Source organism: Myodes glareolus, chromosome 19, assembly GCF_982192425.1.
Source record: "Myodes glareolus chromosome 19, mMyoGla1.1, whole genome shotgun sequence".
Classification (NCBI taxonomy): Eukaryota; Metazoa; Chordata; class Mammalia; order Rodentia; family Cricetidae; genus Myodes; species Myodes glareolus.
In genome coordinates this window covers 51682259-51708684 of record NC_142044.1, presented here as the reverse complement: position 1 = coordinate 51708684, position 26426 = coordinate 51682259, and the positions used below count along the sequence as shown (strand labels likewise).

General features: G+C 51.9%; 1 protein-coding gene across 5 annotated transcripts; it reads left to right on the top strand.

Annotated features, from left to right (window-relative positions):
• Window positions 1-26426, top strand: Sbf1 (SET binding factor 1). Of its 5 annotated transcripts, none has more exons than XM_087899168.1 (42): window positions 1-213; window positions 7137-7222; window positions 7534-7671; window positions 7849-8007; window positions 8088-8198; window positions 8526-8549; window positions 8795-8900; window positions 9025-9157; window positions 9254-9362; window positions 9439-9552; window positions 9675-9752; window positions 10099-10212; window positions 10284-10412; window positions 10497-10595; window positions 10673-10877; window positions 10961-11073; window positions 11744-11893; window positions 12209-12277; window positions 12368-12514; window positions 12609-12877; window positions 12972-13144; window positions 13225-13298; window positions 13372-13567; window positions 13770-13897; window positions 14278-14456; window positions 14564-14700; window positions 14905-15112; window positions 15450-15646; window positions 15742-15879; window positions 18542-18619; window positions 18983-19164; window positions 19247-19426; window positions 20001-20102; window positions 20177-20362; window positions 20456-20582; window positions 20655-20785; window positions 20856-21086; window positions 24679-24786; window positions 24889-25100; window positions 25599-25686; window positions 25768-25899; window positions 25987-26426. In XM_087899168.1, exons 1-42 carry the CDS (start codon window positions 159-161, stop codon window positions 26083-26085), a joined length of 5694 nt encoding a protein of 1897 aa, XP_087755294.1. In that variant the 5' UTR covers window positions 1-158; the 3' UTR covers window positions 26086-26426. The 5 variants fall into 5 exon arrangements, with proteins under 5 accessions (XP_087755294.1, XP_087755293.1, XP_087755295.1 ...); XM_087899167.1 differs by having other exon boundaries at window positions 2-213; window positions 12368-12529; XM_087899169.1 differs by lacking the exon at window positions 8526-8549 and having other exon boundaries at window positions 2-213; window positions 12368-12529.

Here is a 26426-nt window from a genome sequence, read left to right as displayed (position 1 = left end):
GCCGGCTGGCTGGGAAGATGGCGGCGGAAGCCCTGGTCAGCGGCGCTGCAGAGAAGCGGGCCGGGGGCGTCCCAAGTGTGCAGCTTAGGGCCAGCGCCGGGCCATGAGCGCGCCGCCATCGAATCCTCGAGCCGTGGAGCCCGCCTGCGCCCCTTGCCATGGCGCGGCTCGCGGACTACTTCGTGCTGGTGGCGTTCGGGCCGCACCCGCGCGGTGAGTGTCGCGGCTGAGCGCCTAGGGACGAGCTGGGGGCTGAGGGATGGGGTCTAAGGGCTCGAGGCTGAGAAGACCCCACCGGAAGCAGGATTAGGACTTGGGGCCGAGCTCTCCGGGCCTGCGAGAAGAGGTCTCAGAGGTTATTGGCCACCGTGACGTCCGGGGTAACCCGCGAGGACCCCGGACTGTTTGGTTTGTGTAAGGGCCGTCTTCCCACACCTGGGCACCTGTGTCGGTCTGCCTAGGTGAGCAGGGGCGTGTGGCCCGGGCGTGGGAGGTGGGTGGGCCCTGCTGTAGTTCAATCTCCCCGATTGCAAGTTGGGTGGGATGGGCGCACCCCGCCTTGGCCGACTGCCGGTGGCTGTGTCTGGGAATTTCAGAGAGGGGGGCGGAACGTTGGTTTTCCAGCTTCTCTGATCCAGTGCTAGTTCTGAAACCTGAAGCACGCTTGATGGGGGGCAGTGAAGGGGGAGGGGTTCAGAAACTGCCCGAATGGATAGGTGGTATTGAGTTGGACTTCAGAAGAAAGTATCAGACTTGGAGAAGAGCATTCCTGGTGCTCGCCCTGCCGTCCAAGCCTGCAAGCCAGGCCCTCAGTGGGGGATCAGTGTGTGGTGATTGGTGCTCATGTCTAGGAGGCCCTGATCTGGGGTGAGCACCTGTGTCTGAGAGCCCTTCAGCCCAGGGGGTAGGAGAAAACGGAGCCTGACAGTGACATCAGCAACAGCCATGGAGACAACAGTGTTGGGGTGTTGGCTAGAGTCCTCAGTGTGCCAGGCCCTGCACAACCCTTTGTGTGTATGATCTCATTCCTCCCAATAGCCCACTGAGGTTGCTTTGCTGCTGCCCCTATCTTTAGAGAGAATCGGGCACAGAGAAGTCGAGTGCGGTTCTGGGACCGAGGCTGAGGATTTGCACTCTGGCAGTCCGCTTCCACCTGCAGAGGGACAGTGTCTTAGGGACAGCTGTGTGGCCAGACTAGGCAGCCCTGAATTCCTAGAGGTCATGCCTCCTAGCATGTTCCAGTTATCTCTTCCACGCAGTTATCCTGCCGCTTCTCAGTCCAGCTGTCACTGTCACCGTTTAGGACCTAAACTTTCCTCTTTGCCTTTCTTCTTGCTAAGCCCTCACTAGGACAGTGCCTCTGTTTAATGTCCACATGCTGGACCCTACACCCACCGGAAAACCTCTTCACCACCATCATCTCTGCCTCCAGACCTTTTCAGGACCCTCTCGCTGAGCACCCATTGCTCTCTGTTCTCATGTATTCCAGTATATCTCTTTTGGCACTCAGTCATGAGCAGATGTCTTCCCTCCAGAGAGGGAGTTCTACAAGCAGAGACCACACTGTCTTCATCCCCCTTCTTCTTTGAGCAGGAGGCTTGCCACCAGTGTTGTACTGGCTCACAGAGGGAGAGCCTGTGCTGCTGGAGAACAGGGAACCAAAGCTGGCTGAGGGCTGCTTTACTCTTGAGGGTCTAGTGCTGTATACTGGGCCCAGGCTGGAGGAACAAAATGGACTTCAATGGTGGTGAAAACAGTGTGAAAAATGTCCCACGAGGCAGGGATTGCAGCCAGAGACCAGGTCAGATAAGTGTGGTGGTGGGGTGAAAGTTGAGAGTGATATAAGGAGGGTTAGGTGGTCTCTGTGAGACACTTTCTGTGAACATTTGGGCTTGCTCATAGAACCACACATGAGATAGGTACTTCTGTCCTCTGAGCAGGACAGCATAGAAGGCTCAAGCCAAAGGTGTCTGTTTTTCCTGAATGGTGTGAAGGAGTCATTCTCAAATTACCCATCACTGTGGACACAAAAGGCCATGGAACCCTCTAAGCATTGCCTTCTAGGGTCAGAATTGGTAACCACCGAGCCTTGAGGCATTTCTTTGAGGAACCAGTCCAGAATTGGGTCCCTGGGTGTGGGCTGAAGTCAAGGGTTATGTGTATTGGGAGCTAAAGACTTAAAGCTGAGGAGCACACTGAAAATTAGTTTGCTGTGAAATACTACTTTGGCGATGTAAAGATGTGTTGCGTTTGTTTATGTAGTGGAATACTTGTTTAACTATGTAAAGATATGCTATATTTGTTTATACTGCATTTGTTTAATGATGTAAAGATGTCTTGCTTTGCCTGCCTAAGGCACCTGATTGGTCTAATAAAAAGCTGAACAGCCAATAGCTAGGCAGTAGGGGGATATGTGGGGCTGGTGGGCAGAGAAAATAAATAGGAGGAGGAATCTGGGGGAAGGGAGCAGGGCCGGCCAACCAGGCAGCTGCCAGCCAGACATGGAGTAGGACATACAAAATGAAAGAAAGGTAAAAAGCACCGAGGCAAAGTGTACATGAACAGACTAATTTAAGTTATAAGAGCTGGTGGGACAAGCCTAAGATAAGGCCGAGCGTTCATAACTAATAAGAGGTCTTGGTGTCATGATTTGGGAGCTGGTTGATGTGTCAAAAGAAAGCCTGCTGCATTAGTTGTCACTCTGTTGCCAGTCACTGTGCTCTCTCTGCCTCAGTTTCCTCTTCTTGAGATGGGATGAATCCCACTAATCTAAGCTACTACAAGGCTGTCAGGAGCATCCACATGTGATGCTATAGCACGGGACAGGCCCAAGGAAGCAGTTTAGTCTACCTAGACTCTGGGTAGCAGATGTGTGGACATTGCTAGATAGTGCCTCTGAAGAAGGTAAAGGACCTGCTGTACTAATTGCCCAAGGACATTGGGGCGGGCATGCAGGGGCCTTTGGGTTGAGGAGTATGAGTGAAAAGATACCTTATTTTTGTTCTGAAGGAGAACTTTTTCTTTGGAGCTGCTTGGTGTAGGACCTGGGTGCTGGATACCTTTTTTAAGTTGCTGGTTGTGTTCAGAGTCCTACCTGAGGTAGCATCATGGTTGCTAATGGTTACAGTTGGTGACCTCTCAGGGAAAGTAGGCAAGATTACAGACAGTAAATGACTGGACTGTGTGTGACCTTTTCACTTTATACTCTAAAGTTTAGAGGATGCCAGCTGGTACAGCATAGGCCCCTCACCAGGTGAGTCACAGTGCATCCTGTATATGCCTTGTCTTGTCACTGAACTAGACACCTTCCTTAGCATAAGGACCAGTCAGCTTAACTTGAGACTCCTTTCTCAGCTTCCAAAAGTGGTCAGTTAATTATGTGACGCTTGGCTAGTGCTCAGTATGAGACACTTTACCTGGCCTAAACCTGGCAGGTACCCTCCTGCTACTGCTGGGGAGGAAAGAGCTAGATCTCCATCACCCAAGAAAACTACTTCTGTTCCATGACCTGGCCTCCTTCAGCCCTGATGGTAATGAGGTGGCCACATTCTTGGGCCCCATCTATTGTCCCCACCCATGGCCCTGCCCTCTCTCTAGAGCAGGTTGGAGCTGTTTGGGATGGCTGCAGTTCCCTCCCAGTCCCCCACCCTGGGAGCTTAAGGGTCCAAGGTTTTGGATTAAAGCTTCTGTTTATGGACTGGGGACAGGTCAGAGAGAAAAACTGAAAAAGCTGTAGGCTCCCTCTGCACGTGTCCTCTACTGCAGCTTGCCTGGGGCATTGTCTTCCTGTTGAGGTCTGATAGTTAGAAAAGTAGGAAGGTAGTACTCTTTTGTTCCCTCCCTTTTCCTATAGCTGGGCTCCCTAGATGCAGCAGCTAGCTACCTGGTGCTGTCCAGCATGTAATGTGGTGGGTCAGTCAAGGGAAGCTGCTGTTCTTTCGTTGCCTTCCCACAGTCCACACTATCTGTGGCTAGCCCTCCAGGCATCGGAGCCTGGCACTGGTGATGGGGTGCTGCCAGCAGATGACAGAATACATGGTCTGTGTTCTGCCTCCCAGCCTGCCACTTAGGCCCCCAGTCTGCATAAGCCTGGTTTCTGGAGGACGCTCTTGCTGAGGTTCTTTGAGTACAGGGATCGCAGTGTGTTTTCCTAGTATGGGCCTACCTAACCTGTGGAATCAAGAGTGGGCCAGGGACTTCCCATTCCTGCTTCAGCGGACCTTGGTTTCTCTCCCCCATAGGCTCCCCCAAAGAGTAGTGCTTTGCAGTGTATGGCTGTGCTGTTGGAATTAGTCCTAGCTCTGTTGGGACAGGGAGGCAGGGTGCTCATTTTCTTCTCTACCCAAGGTGGGCAGTACTTTGGTGGGTCAGGTACAGCCATTGCAGGTTCCTCTTGTTGCCAAAAGGTTTTAGTGGATGACTGAGATAGAGGGAGCATGGGAAAACCCCTCACCAAAATGCAAGCCAGCAGTCTGGGGTCTTAGAGAAGGAGAGTGAGAGTTACAAAGGAGAGAGTTACAAGGCTGTTTCATGGTCTTATTGGGAGGGCCTGCTGTGCCTTAGGGCTCCGGAAGTTGTTCTGCACTTCTGACTGAGGAACCTGTTTGTTTATGAGGTTTGAGTTGGGTTGGGTGTGGGGAAAGATGGTTATGTAGCTGACTACATGCATTCAACAAGCCCTAATTAGGCTGTAGTCTGTGCCATGCACGGGAACTTGTTGTCTGGTCAGGCTACTGACAAGTATACCAGTTTCCTGGAGAGGGGGTTATACTTTTTAGGTGGAAGACTTGAGGGTCCTGCTGCAGGCCCCAGATCTAGGTAGAGAGTGGAGAGCAAGCTTCTTAGAGGAGGAGGCACCAGACTGAAACCTGGAGGTCTGATCCTGGGTTGTTGAAGGTCCAGAGAAGGTGCTCAAGAGAGATGCCCCCTGGCTGTCTACCCATCTACCTTTATGAGGCAATTGGAAGTCTCAGGAAAGAAGCTCTTTAGAGTGTAGAACCCTCAGAAGACTTGAAGGCTAGTAGGAAGTGGAAATTAACCTTTCACAGGATGAGGGATGCTGGTAATGGATGATGACCGTCCTCTCTGTACCCGTTCCCCTGGGAGGAGAGGCTGCTAAAAACAACCCTCAGAAGGCTACTAGCCTTTCTGGCCTTGAGGGAAGGCTGCAGAGCAGAGGCTGCTTTCCCTGCCTGCACACCTCCCTTCCTTCCTCCGCCTGCTGCCTCGTGGCAAGAACTGGGTGAGCCCTGGGTGCCAGCCAGGGCTGGGCCCAGATGGTGGTTTAGGGCCGAGCACAAGGAGGCTCTTGCCTGAGTGGGTGGGGGGAGGAGCCACGGCTGGAGGAGTAGTTTGTGTGTGTGTGTGTGTGTGTGTGTGTGTGTACACACGTGTGCATGTCTTTGTGCATACACTGCCCAGGCTTGTTAAGGGTTGGACCTTAGGGACCCCCTGGGGGGTTTTGTCTTGGTGGACAAGTGCGTGGGTGTGTGTAGGTAGGCATGACACCAGCAGACACCTGTCCCTTCCTTGTCTGTTGCCTGTCGCCTGCAGGGTGTTAGTGGTGGGAGGAGGGGAGCAGGAAGCTGAGGTTTTGTGAGTCATAATCGGCCCCTGCACCCCACCACCTCCAGCTTAGCAGCGACCTTCGTAGTAGTCACATCCTTGATATTTTCTCCATGATTCTAGAGGGATGGGTGTTCTCCTGTGGTTGCAGCTCTTTTGCTTTTAGGGAACCTGGGGATTGTGTATTGTTGTTGGGCTTAGGGGTTCAGCACAACTGTCCAAGTGGACCAGGATTGGTGGTTGTGAGATCATATCCTAGCAGGCCCATTGCACATTGAAGTTTTCTAGGACTTAGACTGAGGTGGGGAGGATCCATGAGAAAACTTCTTTTCTTCTTTTCTTTTCCTTTTTTTTTCTTTCTTTTTTCTTTTTTTTTGAGACAGGGTTTCTTTATAGCTTTGGCTGTCCTGGAACTCTCTATGTAGACCAGGCTGGCCTTAAACTCAGAGATCTGCCTGTTTCTGCCTCCTGAGTGCTGGTCCTTGTAAAGGGTGGGAGAGCACTATGTCCTAGGGATCTTGAAGTTGTATATGTAAGAGGCAAAAGTGAGGGGGCTTGACTTTCTTTCCATACCACAGAGGTTCTCAACCTATAGGTTGTGACCCCTTTGGGGACCACACGTCAGATATCCTGCATATCAGATATTTATATTATGATTCATAACAGTAGCAAAGTAGCAAAGTAGTTACAGTTATGAAGTAGCAATGAAATAATTTTATGGTTGGAGAGTCACTATAATGTATTAAAGAGTTGCAGCATTAGGAGGTTGAGAACCATGCCATCCCATATTTCATCTTCAAATGAAGTCATCATATGTCATCATTGTTACCATCGCTTTGCTTCCTGATTTGGTGATATAGGGGTGAGCCCAGGCAGGAACCTTCACTCCACCTACATAGGCTGTAGTTAGAAGTACATCCCTGTTGGTACAGACAGAGGGAGCCTGGGAACACCAGTGTTCAAAAGGGCAGGTACCTGCTAAACTCTTGAATTCTGAGACTTGTGCTCTAGGAGGAACTGTCTCTAAGGTACGGTGCATAGGTAGCAATTTGGAGCCCTGGTTGGTGTTTCCACCCCTAGCATAAGAGAAGCTGAGGCTTGAATTGCACACAGATAACAGGCATGAGCATGGACCCAGAGCAGACAGGTGACAGGGATCACCGAAGTACCCAGTGTGTATTCAGACATGCCCACTGTCTGCATGGTGCTCACTGTCTGAGAGGGGCTGAGGGCTAAAGCTGCAGGTTGACAGTCAGGGAAGATGGTGAATTAACTGGAAGTACTCTGCTCCTCCTTGAGAGGATCCTATACAATGAAAGGTTAGGCTGGACTGTAGTTGGGAGGAGGGATCTAGGGGCTTCTCTATTTTCCTTATGGTGGCCTTGAGGTCTGTAGTTATCCAATGGCTTATCTGTGTAAAAGTTTGTTTAGAGAAATGGTAGATCTGGGAACCTAGGCTTGTCTGGTGCCAAAAGAGAAGGAGATGTTTCCATCCTGGGCCAGTCTTGATAGTATGAGGGATGGGGAGTGGGAAGTGGGAAGGTGCTCTGACCACCTGCTCTTGTTCTCAGGGAGTGGGGAAGGCCAGGGCCAGATCCTACAGCGCTTCCCGGAGAAGGACTGGGAGGACAACCCTTTCCCCCAGGGCATTGAGCTGGTGAGTGTGGAGGCATAGCATAAGGGTTATCAGGTCTACTATTGGGGTAGCTGGCCTCACAGGCAGGGTGTCTTGCTCATGTCACTGTGTCCCTTGTAAGCTTCACCCTTGATAGTGAGGCCAGAGTCCTCCTTCAAGAGGGCTAAGGCTAGGAGGTTAAGGTATTCCCTGGGTAATAAAAAGGTACTTCATATGCCCCGCAACTCCAGGCCCTGGCAGTGCAGATGCTTGAGGGCAGGTGGTGGGGAAAAGGGGGCTAATTCTTACTGTAGGTATGGGTGCAGGCACTAACTACTGATCCCTCCCTGCAGTTTTGCCAGCCCAGTGGGTGGCAGCTATGTCCCGAGAGGAATCCACCAACTTTTTTTGTGGCTGTCCTTACTGACATCAACTCTGAGAGGCACTACTGCGCCTGCTTGACCTTCTGGGAGCCAGTGGAGTCTACACAGGTCAGCGTAAGCTCTGGTGTGCAACATGTGAAGCTGAGCCTTGAGCCATGGCCAGCTTGCTCTACCTCTGGGGGTATGTTCCTGTTGGGGAAGGCTGGGTCTGAGTCACCTCTGTCTTCCACTTGGGCTCATGGAATGACTCTGATGAGAGCCAGGAGAATGGGTTTCTGTCTGCAGGAAGTGGTGTGCGCTGAAGATGCCACAGAGAAGGAGGAAGAGGCAGATGAAGGAGGCCAGGCACGGCTGTCATCCACAGCACCAGCCCATCCTGGCCAGCTTTTTGCTCCAAAGACTCTGGTGCTGGTGTCTCGATTGGACCATACAGAAGTGTTCAGGGTGAGGAGGGCCACCATAGCAGCAAGGCAGTGCATGGGGTAGCCCTGTCAGCTGTACCACTGTTTCCTATCTGGTTGCAGAATAGCCTTGGTCTCATCTATGCTATCCATGTGGAGGGCCTGAATGTGTGCCTCGAGAATGTGATTGGGAACCTGCTCACATGTACCGTCCCTTTAGCTGGGGGATCTCAGGTAGGTCTTGGAGACAGCTGGATGGCCACAGGCCCTCCTGGTACAGCCATAGGAGGCAGAAGGGGGTGTGGTGGGGAACCTGTTGTGCACTCAGTCTGACTGGTCGAGTACGCATAGCCCAAGGCCTTAGATACTCCCTTCTGCTTTTGGTGCCATCCTTTGTCATCTCCTTTTAGCCCTGTCTACTTATTTGGGCTTGCCTTTTCTCTCTCTGTTCTCTTGATCATTGGGTGTATGCCTGTCTCTGGATGCTGTTGTCCATGTATCTGTTTCCTACTCTGTGCCCTTGTGTCTAATGGTGTCTCTCTGTCTGTCTGTCCTGTGCAGCTGGACTCTGTTGAGGAAGGAGCGGTATGAATTCTTTGTTTCTTCTGCCCACTCAGGCCCTGCCCCATTCAGATCAGAGGCAGACCCCACCCCTTACCTTGAGTTTTCTCTGCAGCACCGCTCAGCCAACAGAGGCAGGGTGTGACCTTTCCCTCCAGACGTCTAAGGCAGTCCCATCTCAAGATTTGTCAGCTTACCTGGGGCCAAGCGCTCAGATCTGACACAAGACCATACTCTAAGCTCTGGTCATTTTTTTTTTTTTTCTGCAGAGAACCATCTCTTTGGGGGCTGGTGACCGGCAGGTCATTCAGACTCCACTGGTAGACTCCCTGCCTGTCAGCCGCTGTAGTGTGGCCCTGCTCTTCCGCCAGCTGGGTGAGACTACCTCTTAGCCCACTCCCAATTTCCTGTTTTGGGACTGATGCTCAGAGGTGAGGGTGCTCCCTGTGTACTGGAGTAGGAACACAGGCCCTCCCTCACCAAGCTTGTCTTTCTTCAGGCATCACCAATGTGCTGTCTTTGTTTTGTGCTGCCCTTACTGAGCACAAAGTCCTCTTCTTGTCCAGGAGCTACCAACGTCTTGCAGATGCTTGCAGGGGCCTCTTGGCACTGCTCTTCCCTCTCAGATACAGGTACTTTTCTGCCTAGCCTTTCATCCTGGCCTCCCCTGATCCCTCTGTGCACCCTGTATTCTCTGGAGCTTACAGTGTCTTCTGGGCCTGTTGCAGTTTCACCTATGTGCCCATCCTGCCGGCACAGCTTCTGGAAGTCCTTAGCACACCGACGCCGTTCATTATCGGGGTCAATGCAGCCTTCCAGGCAGAGACTCAGGAGCTGGTAAGGACTTGGCCGTGTGTTGACATCACTGCCTAGGCTTGCTGCTCTCTCACCACTTGCTTCCTTTGGTGCACAGCTGGACGTGATTATTGCTGATCTTGATGGAGGGACGGTGACTGTCCCTGAGTGTGTGCACATTCCACCCCTGCCAGAGCCACTACAAAGCCAGACCCACAATGTTCTGAGCATGGTGAGGGTTGGGGCCAGGGTGGGGCTGGTGCCTTGGTCTTGTGGGAGCCATCACCTGACAACCAGGGAACCAAGAGCCTAAGGTCACCATACAGTTGTCCCTGCTCCTCTCTGCTTCCACAGGTCCTGGATCCAGAGCTGGAGTTGGCTGACCTTGCCTTCCCACCCCCTACAACATCTGCTTCCTCCCTGAAGATGCAGGTGGGGGTCACTACTGTTTTGGTGTAGAGATTCAGTGCCTCTAATGGCCAGGCTGATGGTGCTCAAACACTCAGCCTCCCTCCAAGCTGACCTTGGGCTTCTCTAGCCTAGGCAGGAAGGAGATCTACAGATAGTTGTGGTGATTGTGCCTGAGTCAACGGTAGACAAGAGCTGTTTGTTCAGTACTTGTAGGACTCACTTGACTAAAGAGCACTGTAGGGAAAGGCAAAAGGGGGCAAGAGAGGTGCCTGGGAAACCCTGTGTCTGGCTATAAATGGGTGTGGAGAAAAGTACCCAAGGTCCTTTAATGGACTTGATACTCACTTTCATTGACTTGTTCTTTCAGGACAAGGAGCTTCGTGCTGTCTTTTTGCGGCTTTTTGCTCAGCTCCTACAAGGTTACCGCTGGTGCCTGCATATTGTGCGCATCCACCCAGAACCCGTCATTCGCTTCCATAAGGTAGGCTGTGAGGCTGGAATTTGAGCTGGCTCCATGTGTCTGTGAGGAGCTAACTTGTTGGTGTTCTCCAGGCAGCATTCTTAGGCCAGCGTGGGCTGGTGGAGGATGATTTCCTGATGAAGGTGTTGGAGGGCATGGCCTTTGCAGGCTTCGTATCAGAGCGAGGGGTCCCTTACCGTTCCACAGACCTGTTTGATGAGGTACATCCCTGGCCCTGCCTGTCTACTTGTCCCTCCCTAAACCCACTCAACTGACCCTCATCATCTTGCCTCCTTCCCCCTTAGCTGGTGGCTCATGAGGTAGCACGGATGCGTGCAGATGAGAACCATCCCCACCGTGTCCTGCGTCATGTCCAGGAACTGGCAGAGCAACTCTATAAGAATGTATGGTGGGTGAGATAGAGGGCATGCTTCCACTTTGGTCCTGGCCCAGTAGCCAATGCCTGCCTATGTTCCCTCAGGAAAACCCATACCCAGCTGTGGCAATGCACAAAGTGCAGAGGCCAGGTGAGGCCAGTCACCTGCGGCGGACCCACCGGCCTTTCCCCCGGCTAGATGAGGGCACAGTTCAGTGGATTGTGGACCAGGCTGCGGCCAAGATGCAGGGTGCACCCCCAGCTGTCAAAGCTGAGAGGAGGACCACAGTGCCTTCAGGGCCCCCCATGAGTATGTAACTTGAAGGGGAAGACACGCTGGTTTAGGATGAGTACAAGGCCAGGAGTTAAAGTAAGCATGTCCTGTCTCTTTAGCGGCCATACTAGAGCGATGCAGTGGGCCTCATATCAACAGTGCGCGTCGCCTGGAGGTAGTGCGGAATTGCATCTCCTATGTGTTTGAAGGGAAAATGCTTGAAGCAAAGAAGGTAAGACTTGTCAGATGGAACCTCTAATCTGGGCTTGGGGAGACTTTAGGAGACTCAGTTCTTCCTTTAGTGTGGTAAATGCTGAGCCTGTGGATAGGAGGATGCTTCTTCATCTGCGTGGACAGCAGTCTAATGTACGCTTTTTATACAGTGTAGACCTGTACGTGCCATGGTGTTTTGGAGTGTTTGTTTGTTTGTTGTTTGTGTGTGGGAGGAGTTTTTCAGATAGGATCTTTGTAGCACAGTTGGCTTTGCTCTTACTCTGTCTCGGCCTCTTTCATGCTGAGATTACAGGCATAAGTGACCATGCCTGACTTGGTTACTTTAATAATTTTTTTGCATCCCATCTTCCCTTATTGTGTTCATGTACACGTCTGGGATTTTAATAAGAGTTGTGTGGTGTTCTTGTGGGGCCTCCCTCCAGAGCACATGTCCACACTTGCATGTCCACTATGCACACCTTCTGTCTCTGTCCTCGTGAACTGTCTCTATGGAGCTCCTGGGTCTGCTGGATGATTTAGTCTGCACTAGTCAGTGAAAACCAGAACCTGAGCACACCTGTTACATTGGCTTTCAGTCTTTTCTGTGCTTGAAGCCTGTGCTTGGCTGCCTACGCTTTTGATGCTGGGTACTGCCTCCTCTTCTCCATTTCCCCTATCTCTGCTTCCAGCTGCTTCCAGCTGTACTCAGGGCCCTGAAGGGGCGAGCTGCCCGTCGCTGCCTCGCCCATGAGCTTCACCTGCATGTACAACAGAACCGTGCAGTTCTAGACCATCAGCAGTTTGACTTTGTCGTCCGCATGATGAATTGCTGCCTGCAGGTGAGGCTGACCTTCATCCACCAGTGATGTCATATGGTGGGTAGACATGGGTTCTCTAGTGGCTCTGTGACTCTGACAGTTATGAGACTCTGATCATGATGTGAGAGTGAAAAGGGGGTGCAGGGATCTCCCGTGTGATGCGAGGGAGGTCAGTAGTCTATGGAGAATGGGAGCTGAAGGGAGTCCTTGTTGCAACTGACTTTGAAGCCTGAGGCAGCAGTGGTAGGAAATCCTAGTCTGTGATGGCCAGAGAGGTAGGACTGACGTGGACGCCCTCTAAGAGGGGCTCCCTATCACTCACGGCTCTGCTCACAGGACTGTACTTCCCTGGATGAGCATGGCATTGCGGCTGCACTGCTGCCACTGGTCACAGCCTTTTGCCGGGTAAGTGTTGGGAGTGTGGTGGGGCTAGGCTTCCTCTCTAGTCTGCTCCTGCCTATGTGCACATAACCTTTCCCAACTTCATTTCTGCAGAAGCTGAGCCCAGGGGTGACACAGTTTGCATACAGCTGTGTGCAGGAGCATGTAGTGTGGAGCACACCACAGTTCTGGGAGGCCATGTTCTATGGGGATGTGCAGACCCATATCCGGGCCCTATACCTGGAGCCTTCTGATGATCATGTGAGCCCCTCCCAGGTGTGCAGGACTTCTTGGGCCTGGGCTGGGTTGGGGGCAGATACTTTGGTCCCAGCTTACTCATATGGTACTGTGACAGGAGGTTGGGGAAACACAGTCTCAGGATGATGAACGATCTGCCCTGGATGTGGCTTCAGAGCAGCGGCGCTTATGGCCGACCCTAAGCCGTGAGAAGCAGCAGGAGCTGGTACAGAAGGAGGAAAGCACTGTGTTCAGCCAGGCCATCCACTATGCCAACCGCATGAGCTACCTTCTGCTGCCTCTGGACAGCAGCAAGAGCCGACTGCTGCGGGAGCGGGCAGGGTTGGGAGACCTGGAGAGTGCCAGCAACAGCCTGGTCACCAACAGGTGGGGTGGGGCCAGTGGTGAGGCCTGGGCCAGGGATAAGGCTTCTGGTGGGGGTGTGGTGGTGCTGGTGCCCACACACCCCCTCTTGGCCCAGCATGGCGGGCAGTGTCGCTGAGAGCTATGACACAGAGAGTGGCTTTGAAGATGCAGAGACATGTGATGTAGCTGGGGCTGTGGTCCGCTTCATCAACCGCTTTGTGGACAAGGTCTGCACGGAGAGTGGGGTCACTAGCGACCACCTCAAGGGATTGCATGTCATGGTACCAGGTATGGTGGAACTGGGCTTGGGAGTACTCCTCAGATGGGTGGCTGTAGGGGCCCAGGGTATGAGACCTGCTCTCCCCTAGACATTGTCCAGATGCACATTGAGACCTTGGAGGCTGTACACCGAGAGAGCAAGAGGTTACCCCCCATACAGAAGGTGAGTGGTGGCTGACAGGCTGTGGGTACTTGAGGCCTGGATTATGCTCTAAGTTTTACTATTTCCTGAACAGCCCAAGCTTCTGAGGCCACGCCTGTTGCCTGGTGAGGAGTGTGTCTTAGACGGCCTTCGAGTGTACCTGCTGCCAGATGGGCGTGAGGAGGGTGTAGGAGGCAGTGGAGGGGGCCCTGCACTACTCCCAGCCGAGGGTGCTGTCTTCCTTACCACGTACCGCGTCATCTTCACAGGGATGCCTACTGACCCCCTGGGTAAGCCTTATTTCTGTGCCTCCCTAGCTCTTGCAGTAGATAAAACTCCCTTTTCCCTTCCCTTTTCTCAAAGAATCAAAGCCCTATAGGAGACAGACCAATGTGCTCCTTTCCTACCCACCCAAAACGTCCATATCTGGTACCCTGAGATTATGTATCCTTTTCTTCTCCTTTCTCCTCCTGACTGCTTAACCTGTTTAAGTGGGGGAGCAAGTGGTAGTCCGCTCCTTTCCCGTGGCTGCATTGACCAAGGAGAAGCGCATTAGTGTCCAGACCCCTGTGGACCAGCTTCTGCAGGACGGTCTGCAGCTCCGTTCCTGCACATTCCAGGTGAGTAGACTTTTGTCCCCTGCAGCTAGTGTGGTTTCCTGCCAGTGGGTTGTTGACGTGGGGCTGTCACATTGGCTCTCAGCTTGGTATCATGTGACCTTTTGAAATAGTGGCTTCTGCGTATTTGTCTTTATCCTGGGGGCATTGACCTTTGAGTCCAAGTTTTGCGTGAACTGTCTAAGCTGAGACCTCATCAAGTAGCCACTGAAATTTTCAGTGTCTATGCATTGGACCCTGAGTTGCATGGACATGATGTCTTTCCTTAAAAGGCACAGTTTGCCTGCCTTGTGGTATATGTACATGCCATAGGAAGGGAGTTTGTGAAATGAATGATGTCTGATGGCCACTTAGAGCCCTGAGGGTTTATTTGTCTGACCCAGCTGCTGAAAATGGCCTTTGATGAGGAGGTGGGATCTGACAGTGCCGAGCTCTTCCGCAAGCAGCTACACAAGCTTCGGTACCCACCAGATATCAGGGGTACCTTTGCATTCACACTTGGCTCAGCCCACACACCTGGCCGGCCGCCACGGGTTGCTAAGGACAAGGGTCCTTCACTCAGGTATGGAGTTGGGTCCCAGAGCCAGAGCAGCAAGGTGCTCGCTGTGCACCTAGTATAGTCTTCTGGACTTCCTGCCTTCTCATTGCTCTTGGACTTTTATACCCCAGAACCCTGTCCCGGAACCTAGTGAAGAATGCTAAGAAGACCATTGGGCGGCAGTATGTTACTAGGAAGAAATATAACCCCCCTGGCTGGGAGAATCGGGGCCAGCCACCCCCTGAGGACCAGGAGGACGAGATCTCAGGTGGGAGCAGGGTCAGGGAAATCTGTGTGTTCTCTATCAGAAATGATCCCCTGGAGGCTGGGCTGGGCTGGGGGGGTCTTTAGAGATGGTCTCATGGAGGCTAGGCTGGGCTGGGGCCGGGGGGGTCTTTAGAGATGGTCCCATGGAGGCTAGGCTGGGTTGAGGGTCTTTAGAGGAGATGACTCCTAACTATACTGTTTGTAGTGTCAGAGGAGCTGGAGCCCAGCACACTGACCCCGTCCTCAGCCCTGAAGCCCTCTGACCGCATGACCATGAGCAGCCTGGTGGAGCGGGCATGTTGCCGTGACTACCAGCGCCTTGGACTAGGTACCCTGAGCAGCAGTCTGAGCCGGGCCAAGTCTGAGCCCTTTCGCATCTCTCCTGTTAATCGCATGTATGCCATTTGTCGCAGGTGAGGGCTGGCTAGGACACGCCAGGAAGATTTTTCCAGGGCTGACTAGGGTGGTAGGCAGTGCTTGGATATCTTCCCTGCTTGCTATGGGTCCTAGCCATGGATCCTGGAGAAACAAGGAGCATGGGCAGGAGGTGGATAGAGGGTTGGGTTGTAGGTTTGTTGGAGGCACCCGGATAAGTATAAAGTACCTTTGGCCTTCAGATTCTGAGAGCCATGGATCTGTTCCATTGTGCTTACCCTGTTGACTCTTCTTACATACTGTATGTAAGGCTCTGTGGGTGGGCAAAGGGGCAGGTCCTTAGAACTACCCTCATGATACCTCCCACTCCTGCAGCTATCCAGGACTGCTGATTGTTCCCCAGAGCATCCAGGACAATGCCCTGCAGCGTGTGTCCCGCTGCTACCGCCAAAACCGCTTCCCTGTGGTCTGCTGGCGCAGTGGGCGCTCCAAGGCTGTGTTGCTACGCTCTGGGGGCCTGCATGGCAAGGGTGTTGTTGGTCTCTTCAAGACCCAGAATACACCTTCTCCAGGTACTCCTCCTTTGTTCTGCCTGTGTCTGCCTACCCTGCCTGTCCATCTCCATCTCCTTCAGCTGCAACTTCAACTTCACCTTCTCCTTTTTCAGGCCAGGCCCAGACAGATTCCAGCAGCTTGGAGCAAGAGAAGTACCTGCAGGCTGTGGTCAGCTCCATGCCCCGTTATGCTGACTCATCAGGACGAAACACACTTAGTAGCTTCTCCTCCGCCCACATGGGTGGTCACGGTGAGAGGGCGCTTTTGGGTGGATGGTGGCCATAGAGCAAAGAGGACTTTGAGGCTGTGGCAGTGTTCATGGTGGGCTAACCAGGAGGGGCAGAATTGTCTTGATTGTGGATGTTGGGTATGGGACAAAGAGAGGGACCCTTCTCCGTGTTCTGGGACAGGGCAGGAATACTGCCCAGACCAGGTGAGTGTCCTGAGGCCCTCTCTCCTCTGACCATAAGCCTGTCCATTCCCTCTCCTTCCTTAGACCAGGATATCTACCAGAGGCCTCTAGGTCCAACAGATGCTCCCTCCATACCTTGCTATGTTTGCTTCTGCCTACAGCCTTTGGAACATCCTTAAAGTCATTTTCTTATCCTTGGTCTATCCTGTCCCCTTACAACTGTTCCTCTGTCCATTAGTTGGCCTTCATGTTTTTCTGTCCTGGCTCTTTGGGTCTTGTCTCCACTGCTCTAACTGTCCTTGCCATCCCCTCTCCAATATATTCCTCCATGGCAACCTGAAAGCACTTAAAGGGGTACCAGGCTAACCTTCTTCCCATGCTGACCTCTGCTTGTGAGGCACCCACACAATTCCATGCCTGAGAACTGCTGTCATCATAATTGTGTGCAGTGTCTTCTGTCATTATGAGTTGGGTCTGTTGTCTGAAGGAAGCCCAGAGATCAGGTGTGTGCCTCTGGCTACTAGTTGAGCCCTTTCTTTTGCTGCCTGGGACCTGCTGCCCAGCACTAGCTTTGGGCTGGACTGTGTTTGCATAGTGGGTCTGGGTGCCAGCACTAAAAGAGTGGCGTCCTGTGTATGCTCTTGATGCTAATCTATGAGGGCAGATGACCTGCATCCAGTACTGGTTGACATGTGAGTTGTGGGTTATGGGCACTGATTCTCACGGCCTGGCTGGTAGATGTTGGGGTCCTTAGCAGTTGATTATTTGATGTACAACTCTAGCCACTAACTTGCATACTAAGCCTAACGTGTGTCAAGCTGGGTCTTTTTGCTTAGAAATCTCTTAGCACTAGGTCTGCCAGGCTCTTGAACCATAAGCTACAGAGTCCATCTTACCAAGCTAATGCGACATTATCACTTGGGAGTAAGTTGCCCCAATCCATCTTGTATGCTCAACAGATGGTAGCTGTATGCCAGGCCTTAACCTCAAGTCCCCTGTATCCCCCTCCCCCTTGAAGTTTTGGGGCTTCATATTCTCTTTCGGGATTAGTTCCTGAAAGCATAGTGGTTCTGATGGCTTTTAGGCTAGTAGCACCTCACATGAACACAGCCATCTTGTAGCCCAGGTCCTAAGTCTGTCTGTCTTGTCCATCTGGTTCCTATAAGCTGACTTCCCAGGTCTGTTGTTCTTTTGTTGTTATTTTGAGACAGAGTTTCTTTGTGTAGCTCTGGCTGTCTTGGAACTCACTCTTTCTTTAGACCAGGCTGGCCTTGAGCAGAGACCCACCTTCCTCTGCCTCCCAAGTGATGAGATTAAAAGTGTGAGCCAGGCTCAGTCTATCATTGCCTGCAGCTGTCTGCCCTTAACTCTGTCTGTACCCACTCTGCCCCAGGCTTCTTCACTCCCTGTTGAACCCATGCTTCTCATCTGTTTTCATCAGTGTTTGTTAACATTTGCTGGCTACCAGTGCTGAGGACACCAGTCTGAGGACAGGCCAGATTGACCCATGGTGCAGTTCCCTGGAATATCTGATTTCTGTGTGGTTAAATGTGTCCTACAGTCTGCTTTTCTGCCAGAAATCCTGAGTGGCACCTTCAGGCAGCATCTTCCTCTCAGAAAGTGTCAGCCTGCACCTTCCCTAGTGTCCCCCTGGACATCTCTAGCCTTCTCCAATGCTACTGTTGCTAGCTCTGGTGTAAATTCAGGGTATAGGGCCGCCCTCCCTGACTGTCCTGTGATGATCAGGAGTCTGGCTTCCCTCAACCCTATGTGGGTTTCCAGCTTGCAACCTAAGAAGTCTGTTGCTGTCTGCACTGCAAGCTGGGTAATTGTCATCTGTAGTGTGGGGTTGTCAGAGAGGTCACGGTGTGGAAGACTGGCCTTGAGTTTGGCCATAGTGATCCTTGCATTGGATGGGGTAATGTTGTCTTGCCTCACACCTTTTTCTGTGTCCTGCATGAGGCCTCTACATACTTAAACCTGAGGTGTGACTCAGACTCCTCCCAGACATTGCCACATTGTCCTAGCCTGTAACTGTGCCTGGTGCAGTCCTAGGACTCAGATCTGCTCGTGTTGTAGGTTAAATTGTTCTCCTAGCCCTCTGGCCTTTCTTTCTTCCTCTTCCAGTTGCTTCTAGGTCTCCTCCAGGCTGAGGCTCTCAGGTACTTCTTGTGATTTTTTGAGGGTGGGCAAGGCTGAACACTTCTGTCAAGAATTGTCTATCAAACAGTCCCTGGCTTAAACTAAAGGAAGAGGGTCTAGGAAAAATCTGAAGATAAGGTTGCTTGGAGCTGTTTGAAGAAGAGCCCTGCATTGCAAAGCCTGACCCTTCCCAGCATCACAGACCCTCTATGCCTAGCTGCCCCTGGTGGGAAGAACCCTTGCCTGGACCAGACAAGGGGCCATCCTGCTGCTGACCCTTCGGAGTGGGGCTTGGTGGGAGCTTCTGGCAACCTGGGCCTGGGACCAAACCTGAGCCTTCTCTCTGCTGTGCCCTCAGTGCCCAGCCCCCGAGCCAGGGTCACCACGCTGTCCAACCCTATGGCGGCCTCGGCCTCCAGATGGACTGTGTCCCGAGGTACCGTAATGGGGCTCTCCTCTTACCTGGCACTGATGGCTCCCTAGTATGAATATGTCTTAGGCACTAATATCTCCCTCCACACCCAGCACTAACGCCCCTTTGTGACAGACTAGCACAGCTGCCTCCTCCTAGCCCTAGTTACTTACTTGCCCAGCACCTGAGCCCACTCCAGACACTAACATAGGCCACACCCCATGTGCCTTAGCATCTGTGTGTTCCAGCCCTGCTCCCTCTCATGACCTGCTGACCACACTGCCCTGCCTGGAAACTCAGTCCCCTCCCTGGAGGCCAGGCCCAGCCAGCCCCAGGTAAGTGGTGCCCGGACCTCAATCTAGTGCTTACTTGTTATCTCCTTTGCAGGTAAATGGAGCAGTGTCCGAGCCAGTGGTCGCAGCACTGGGCTTGGTGCTGACGTGGGCTCTAGGCTAGCTGGCAGAGATCTCCTCAGCACTCCCCACACCAACGGAGCCCCACCTGATTCTGGCTTCCTGCGACCACAGCGGGCAGCCCTCTACATCATTGGTGACAAAGCTCAGCTCAAGGTAACTGGGATAGGGGCACAGAGCTAGGCAAGGGAACCCAGGGCTAGGTTTGGCTTACAGCTTTTCATTGGCCTTCTTCCAGGGTGTGCGCCCAGATCCCTTGCAACAGTGGGAGCTAGTTCCTATTGAGGTGTTTGAGGCAAGGCAGGTAAAAGCCAGCTTCAAGAAATTGCTGAAGGCCTGTGTACCTGGTTGCCCTGTCGTTGAGTCCAGCTCAGCCTCCTTTCTGCGCTCACTGGAGGACTCGGAATGGCTGATTCAGGTCTCTGCACTGTCTCTGCCTCTCTGCCCACCTGAGTGCTAGGTCTACCTTTAGGTCTGAGTTTGCTTATTTGATATGTTGGGTACTAGGAGGAGGGGGAGGTGATGGGCATTTCCTATGTAGTATTATGGTGTCTGGGAGGCAGCTGACAGTCTGGGCCTATAGGAAATTGGGCAGACCAACAGTGAAAGGGATGTTGGAGCGCCAGTTTGCTGTGTTCAGGTGGGGGGTTGATGTGGAACTCAACTTGTGAGACAGGGCCCTCTGCTGCTTTGTCCTTTTTAGAGAATGGAGATGAGTATCGTGTCACTGGTGCCCTGTGACAACTAGAGCACTGAGGGAGGACTTCTGGGCACTGAAGGGCAGGGACTTATTCTTATGTAGCACTGGCTGACCTAGAACTGTGGCAATCAGTCCTCGTAGGTGTTGGGATTATAGGTATCTTCTACCACACCCAGCAAGGACAGGGACGTCTGAATCTGTCTTCCTTGTCACTGGGATTCTGGAAGGGATGGACAGACTGGGGGAACGATGCAAGCATGAGCCGAGCAGAGCGGGTTGTTTGTCCCTGCAGATACACAAGCTGCTGCAGATATCGGTGCTGGTAGTAGAGTTGCTAGACTCAGGCTCCTCTGTCCTGGTGAGCCTGGAGGATGGCTGGGACATCACCACTCAGGTATGTGGCAGATGCCGGGAAGAGGGTGGGGGAGGGTCCTCAGATGTCCTCCTGATATCTGGTGGTGCTGGCAGGTGGTGTCCTTGGTGCAGCTGCTCTCAGACCCCTTCTATCGCACTCTGGAGGGCTTCCGCCTGCTGGTGGAAAAGGAGTGGCTATCCTTTGGTCATCGTTTCAGCCACCGTGGGGCCCACACCCTAGCTGGGCAGAGCAGTGGCTTCACACCCGTCTTCCTCCAGTTCCTAGACTGTGTACACCAGGTGGGTAGGTAGCCTTGAGGTAGGCAGGTTTCCATGTGGGTAGGCTTGAGCAGTGCTTCCCTGACCTGACCTCTGACCCGCTGCTTCAAACAGGTCCATTTGCAGTTCCCCATGGAGTTTGAGTTCAGTCAGTTCTACCTCAAGTTCCTCGGTTACCACCATGCATCCCGCCGTTTTCGGACCTTCTTGCTGGACTCTGACTATGAGCGTATTGAGCTGGGTATGTAGGAAGAAGGAAATCTGGGGCAACCCTGGCTTAGAGGGGCCTAAGCTCAGTGCTGCTCTTGTGCAGGGCTGCTGTATGAGGAGAAAGGTGAACGCAGGGGCCAGCTGGCATGCAGGTCTGTGTGGGAGTATGTGGACCGGTTGAGCAAGAGGACCCCCATGTTCTACAACTACACATATGCACCCGAGGACACAGAGGTGAATGGGGGCCTGGCTGGGGCAGCAGCTCCTGCATGGCCCAGCTTCTGAACATAAGGCTTGCTCCCAGGTGCTGCGACCCTACAGCAACGTGTCCAATCTGAAAGTGTGGGATTTCTACACTGAGGAGACGCTGGCTGAGGGCCCCCCGTATGACTGGGAGCTGGCCCAGGGGCCCCCTGAGCCTCCAGAAGAGGAACGGCCTGATGGAGGTGCTCCTCAGAGCAGGCGCCGTGTGGTATGGCCGTGCTATGACAGCCGCCCTCGAGTCCAGCCTGATGCCATCTCACGCCTGCTGGAGGTACGTGCTGCTCCAGAGCGGGGCCTGGTCTTCTTTTTCCTCCTTCCACTTGTTCAGACACCAAGGCCATGCCTGTACGTATGTGCATATGTCCCTTAGGGACTAGAGTGGCTCTGACTCTGCCACCATATGAACTGCTTGCTTTCTTGGGGTAGTTGTGGTTCCTAGGTCTCTGTCCCATGCTAACAGATGTTTGCAGATAGCAGTGATGAGAAAGCATGTGTCAGATACTCTCAAGACCCAGGACCTGGTTTTTGGTGTTTGGCATATGTATATCCCTTGACCTGGTATATTAGTCAGCTTTGATCACTATAAGGAAATACTGGAGATAGGCTAATTTACAAGGTAGAGGAATTTATTTAGCTTGCAGTTTTGGAGGCTCAAGGGCATATACTCAGTTCTGATAAGTCTCTGGGCTGGGTCATATCATGGCAGAGTCTCCCAAGTTCTCTATGTGACCCAAGGACCTTCCACCAGACCCCACCCCTTAAGATTGCATCACTTCCTATTCTGTTACCCAGGGACAAATCTTACTTTTCCATGGACCTTTGTGGTATAGACCACATCTACACTCTAGTACCTTGCTTTAAGTAACTTAGGCAGCACCAGGGCATTAGTGCGGGCAGGGTTTCTCCAGGAACCATTCTATGTCTGCTTAGTTGTTAGTGAGTAGCAACTGAATTCCAGCCCTGGACCTTAGAGAGTCACTGTCACCTCCCACTTGCCACCTTTTCTGGGCATATCTGCTCAGGAATCAGAATCAAACAAGGACAGAGAACTTTTGAAAGGAATAAGGGCCAAATGAATTGTTAGTAGTTGGTGTGTGGTAGTTGGGACAGTGTACAGGGTGGCAGGTCCTGTCTGTGGCATGGCCTCCCTCATTGGGTCATTGGGCTGAGTAAGAAGGGTGTGGGCCTCAGATCCTAAGCAGGAGAGAGTTTACACTCCTCTGTGCTGGCTGTGTTTCCTTCATGACTACGTGAGTACCTTAGAGGGACCTGGTCCAAAGGGCTTATTACTGGAAGAGACATGGAGGGACGGGAGGGAGGGGGAGAGGGAGAGAGAAAAGAGGGAAGAGGAGAAAGAGAGAGAGAGTGTTTTGTGAATGAAGGTACAGAGAATGATAGTACAGAGATCAGCAGAGTCCTTTATTTTTGTTGTCACCTCAATCAGCTCGACCTGCTGTGCCAATCCAAATTCCCACTCCCTCCCCTCCCCATTCCTTCTACACACCCTCCCATCCCACCACCATCTAATCCTAAGAGAGGGCAAGGCACTTTGCTTTGTGGAAGGTCCAAGGTCCTCCCTACTACATCTAGGCTGAGCAAGGTATCCATCCAAAGAGAATAAGATCCCAAAAAGCCAGTACATGCAGCAGAGATAAATCCCAGTGCCACTGCCAGTGGCCCCTCAGTCTGCCCCAGCCATACAACTGTCAGCCACATTCAGAGGGACTAGCTTGGTCCTATGCTTGTTCCTTCCCAGTCCAGCTGGAGTTGGTGAGCTCCCAGCCACTTAACTTTTCTATGGTATCAATGCACATAATACTTTATTTTGTTAACTTTGTTTTTAAAATGAGAGAAAAGCTATTTTTTTGACATTCTCAGTATCTTTTCTCTCCTCTCCTCTCTTCTTTTCCAGTGCTGAGATTTGAACTCAGAACCTTATATATGCTAGACAAGTGCTCTACCAACTGAGGTATAACTATAACTTGAGTCTTTTTTTTTTTTAAATTTAGAGACAAGGTCTCTCCAAGTTGTTCTAGCTGGCTACAATTTGATATTCTTCTGCCTCAGTCTCCTCAGTAGCTAGAAGAGCAGGCATATTCCAGTCTAGCTTCTAATAATCACTTTTTTTTCCTGTTTATATCTAGCCTAATACCAGTTTCTTTCAGTCTTAAAAACTTTCAGTATCCTGTAATAAAGATTTGCTGGTCATACATTCCCTGAAACTTCTATTTTTGTCTGAAAATGTCCCCCTGCCCCTCCTTTCCTTTTGGTGGTGTTGTAGATGAGTGAATCAGGTCCAGTATCCTGTAAGTATGTACATGGGAAGTGCTCTGTCACTGAGCCATGTGCATGCATACAAGGTACATGGCTGTTTACATATCTTATCCTGTCTGTCCGTCCGTCCATCCATCCATCCATCCATCCATCCATCTGTCCGTCTATCCATCCATCCATCCATCCATCCATCCATCCATCCATCCATCCATCCATCTATCTATCTATCTATCTATCTATCTATCTATCATCTATCTACCTATCATCTATCTAGAGTGTTTGTTGTTATTTTGGTTTGTTGGTTTTGAGTCAGGGTCTCATTCTAGCCCAAGTTGACCTGGAACTCACACTTTATTCCAGGCTGGCTTCGAGGTATGGGACTAAAGGCAAATGCCACTGTGCTCTGCTATTTTTATTCTTTCAGACAGGTCTGGTAGCTAAAGAGGGCCTGATCCTTTTGCTTCAGCCTCTCCAGTTTAAGGGTTGCATTTGTAAACTAACACCTCAACTCTCATTGGTTTTTAAGAGGGGGCACTGCTGTGTTTCCCTAGGCTGACCTTGAACTCCTGGGCTCAAGTGATCCCTATTTTATTTTAACCTCTCAGGTAGCTAGAAACATGGGAAAGAAACACAATGCCTGGTTTTGCCTACCTGCTTCTCACTCCTTTCTCCTTTTAGTTATGTAGTGGTGCTGGATATTGAGTCCAGGACTTTGTGTGTGAGAAGCAAGTGCTCTCCCACTGAACTGTACTACACTTAGCCCAAATGTTGCTGTTTTTAAAGGGTATTTTCTCTAAATACACAATTCAGATGTGGCAATTTTTTACATTCAAGCTCCCACTCTACCCCCCACCCCCACTGAGAGAATACTGATTAAACCTACACACTACACTCTGTTTTAAGATATCATTATATTGTTTTCTGGCGTGCGTTACTTAAACTAAAATCAGTGTTTATTCATATCCTTATGAACTATATAATGCCATTTTTATTTTTATCTTTTGAGATAGGATCTTGCTGTAGAGCCCTGGTTGGCCTGTAACTCACAGAGATTAGCCTTTATCTGCCTCCTGCTTGCTGGCATTAAAGGTGTGCGCTACCACTGCCCGGCTTACATTTACTTATTTAGTGTGTCTGTGTATGTGTGCGGGTAGAAGGTCAGAGTCAGCTTTCAGGAGTCAATTCTCATAGTCCATCATGTGGGTCCTAAGGTTGCACTTTAGTCGACAGGCTTGGTGGCAAACACCTCTACTGGGTAAGCCATTGTGCCCTCCCAGTCTGGAGTTTTTTTTACTGTCATTTGTTTCATTTTTAAATATTTTTTAGATTTAAAAAAATTCTTAATGTGTATGATTGTTTTACCTGCGTGCATATATATGTACCGTACGTATGCCTAGTACCTACAAAGGTCAGAAGAGGGTGTCGAATCTCCTAGAGCTACTTATTGGATCCCTGAGACTACAGAGAGTTGTGACCACCATATAGATACTGGGCATCAAACCCAGCTCCTTATTAAGAACAAGTGTTCTAAACTGCTAAACTATCTTTTCAGCTCCTGGATGTTCTTTTTGTCCACTAATTCTCCCCAGGAGCTGCAGCGGTTGGAGACAGAGCTAGGCCGACCTTCTGAACGCTGGAAAGATACCTGGGACCGGGTGAAGGCTGCGCAGCGCCTTGAGAGCCGGCAAGATGGACGTGTGAGTGCGGTGGGGATGGTAGGCTGGGCCGAGGAACACCAAGTATGTGTGTTGCCAGGAGGCTGGTCAGCCTTGATGAAACTCCATTCTTGCTTCCTCCAGGGAACCCCTAGCTCACTATTGGTGTCAACTGTGCCCCACCACCGCCGGTCATTAGGTGTGTATCTACAGGAGGGACCTGTGGGCTCTACTCTGAGCCTCAGCCTGGACAGTGACCAGAGTAGCGGCTCAACCACATCCAGCTCTCGTCAGGCCGCCCGACGGAGCACCAGCACCCTGTACAGCCAATTCCAGACGGCTGAGAGCGAGAACAGGTGCGAGAGGCAGCTCCTGCTGCTGCATAGCTACTTCTGGACTGGGGCCTATGCATGACTTTCTAGCGGGGCTAGGCTCTTTGGGGAACTTTAGTATTTTCTTTAGGTAGAAGGACTTGTAGAAGCTATGACAGTTGCCTAAGCAGAGGTCAGCATCAGAAGTTTGGTGACTGTAGCAGGGCTAAGACAGAGCTAAGGGGTACCCATGAGACTGCCACCAGAGGAAACCGGGGCCAGGCAGGATCCATTCTACTCTGAGCCTGGAAGGGTCATTTTACTCTGGTGGCCTTCATAGATTTGACTGTTTCTTCTCCCTCTCTTTGGGGATGGGGAGTGTATGTGTCTCATGGGGCTGCTTCTCCAACACCATTAAAGTTCTGGTGTTTGGGGCCAGCGTCTGTCACATGATGACTATAGAGGGACTGACCCATCATCTAATTTTTAGACGTAGCCCCCCACCTGACAGTTAATTCAGCCCTGATTCTGATATAAATGCAGGTCCTATGAGGGCACTCTCTACAAGAAAGGAGCCTTCATGAAGCCCTGGAAGGCCCGTTGGTTTGTCCTAGACAAGACCAAGCACCAGGTGAGTAATGAGTGGCAGGGACAACGGAAACAATGGAAGATAAGCCTGTGCTAACTCTGTGCCTCTTACTCCTCACCCCAGCTGCGTTATTATGACCACCGAGTGGACACAGAATGCAAGGGTGTCATTGACCTGGCAGAGGTGGAAGCTGTGGCACCTGGCACACCCACCATAGGTGCACCTAAGACTGTTGATGAGAAGGCCTTCTTTGATGTGAGCCTCTGCCAAGGGGTGGGGAACACCTGGGGCAAGGGGCTTGGCATTGTAGGGTCCGTGGAGTCAGTAACCTGCTCTTCCCAGGTGAGGACAACACGTCGCGTTTACAACTTCTGTGCCCAGGATGTACCCTCGGCCCAGCAGTGGGTGGACCGGATCCAGAGCTGCCTGTCGGATGCCTGACCCCTCCCGGCCCTGCCCGGGCTGCTCTGCTTCCAGTCGTTACAGACCACTAGGGGTGGGCAGGGCCGCCCCGGCCATGTTTACAGCCCCGGCCCTCGACAGTATTTGAGGCCCTGAGCCCCCCAGCACTTGTGTGTACAGCCCCCACCCCGCCCCACCTGGCCAGCTCTAACTTATTGTGGTGTCATGGCTGAGCCGTTTAGGGACGCGGCCATGGTACAGCCCTGCATTGGGTTTGTAAATAGTCCACCCCACCCGGCCCATCAGTGTGCTGGCCCTGGCCGGCTGGCTGTGCTGTTGTTTCTAGAACCAGAGTCTATATAAAGAGAGAACTAACGACA

Bases quoted from the DNA above. Each gene is read 5' to 3' on its own strand.
- Sbf1 (XM_087899167.1), top strand. From the start codon at position 159: ATGGCGCGGCTCGCGGACTACTTCGTGCTGGTGGCGTTCGGGCCGCAC. The intron at 12,878-12,971 runs GTGGGGTGGGGC...CTCTTGGCCCAG, and splicing joins AACAGCCTGGTCACCAACAG to CATGGCGGGCAGTGTCGCTG. The intron at 13,299-13,371 runs GTGAGTGGTGGC...TTTCCTGAACAG, and splicing joins GGTTACCCCCCATACAGAAG to CCCAAGCTTCTGAGGCCACG.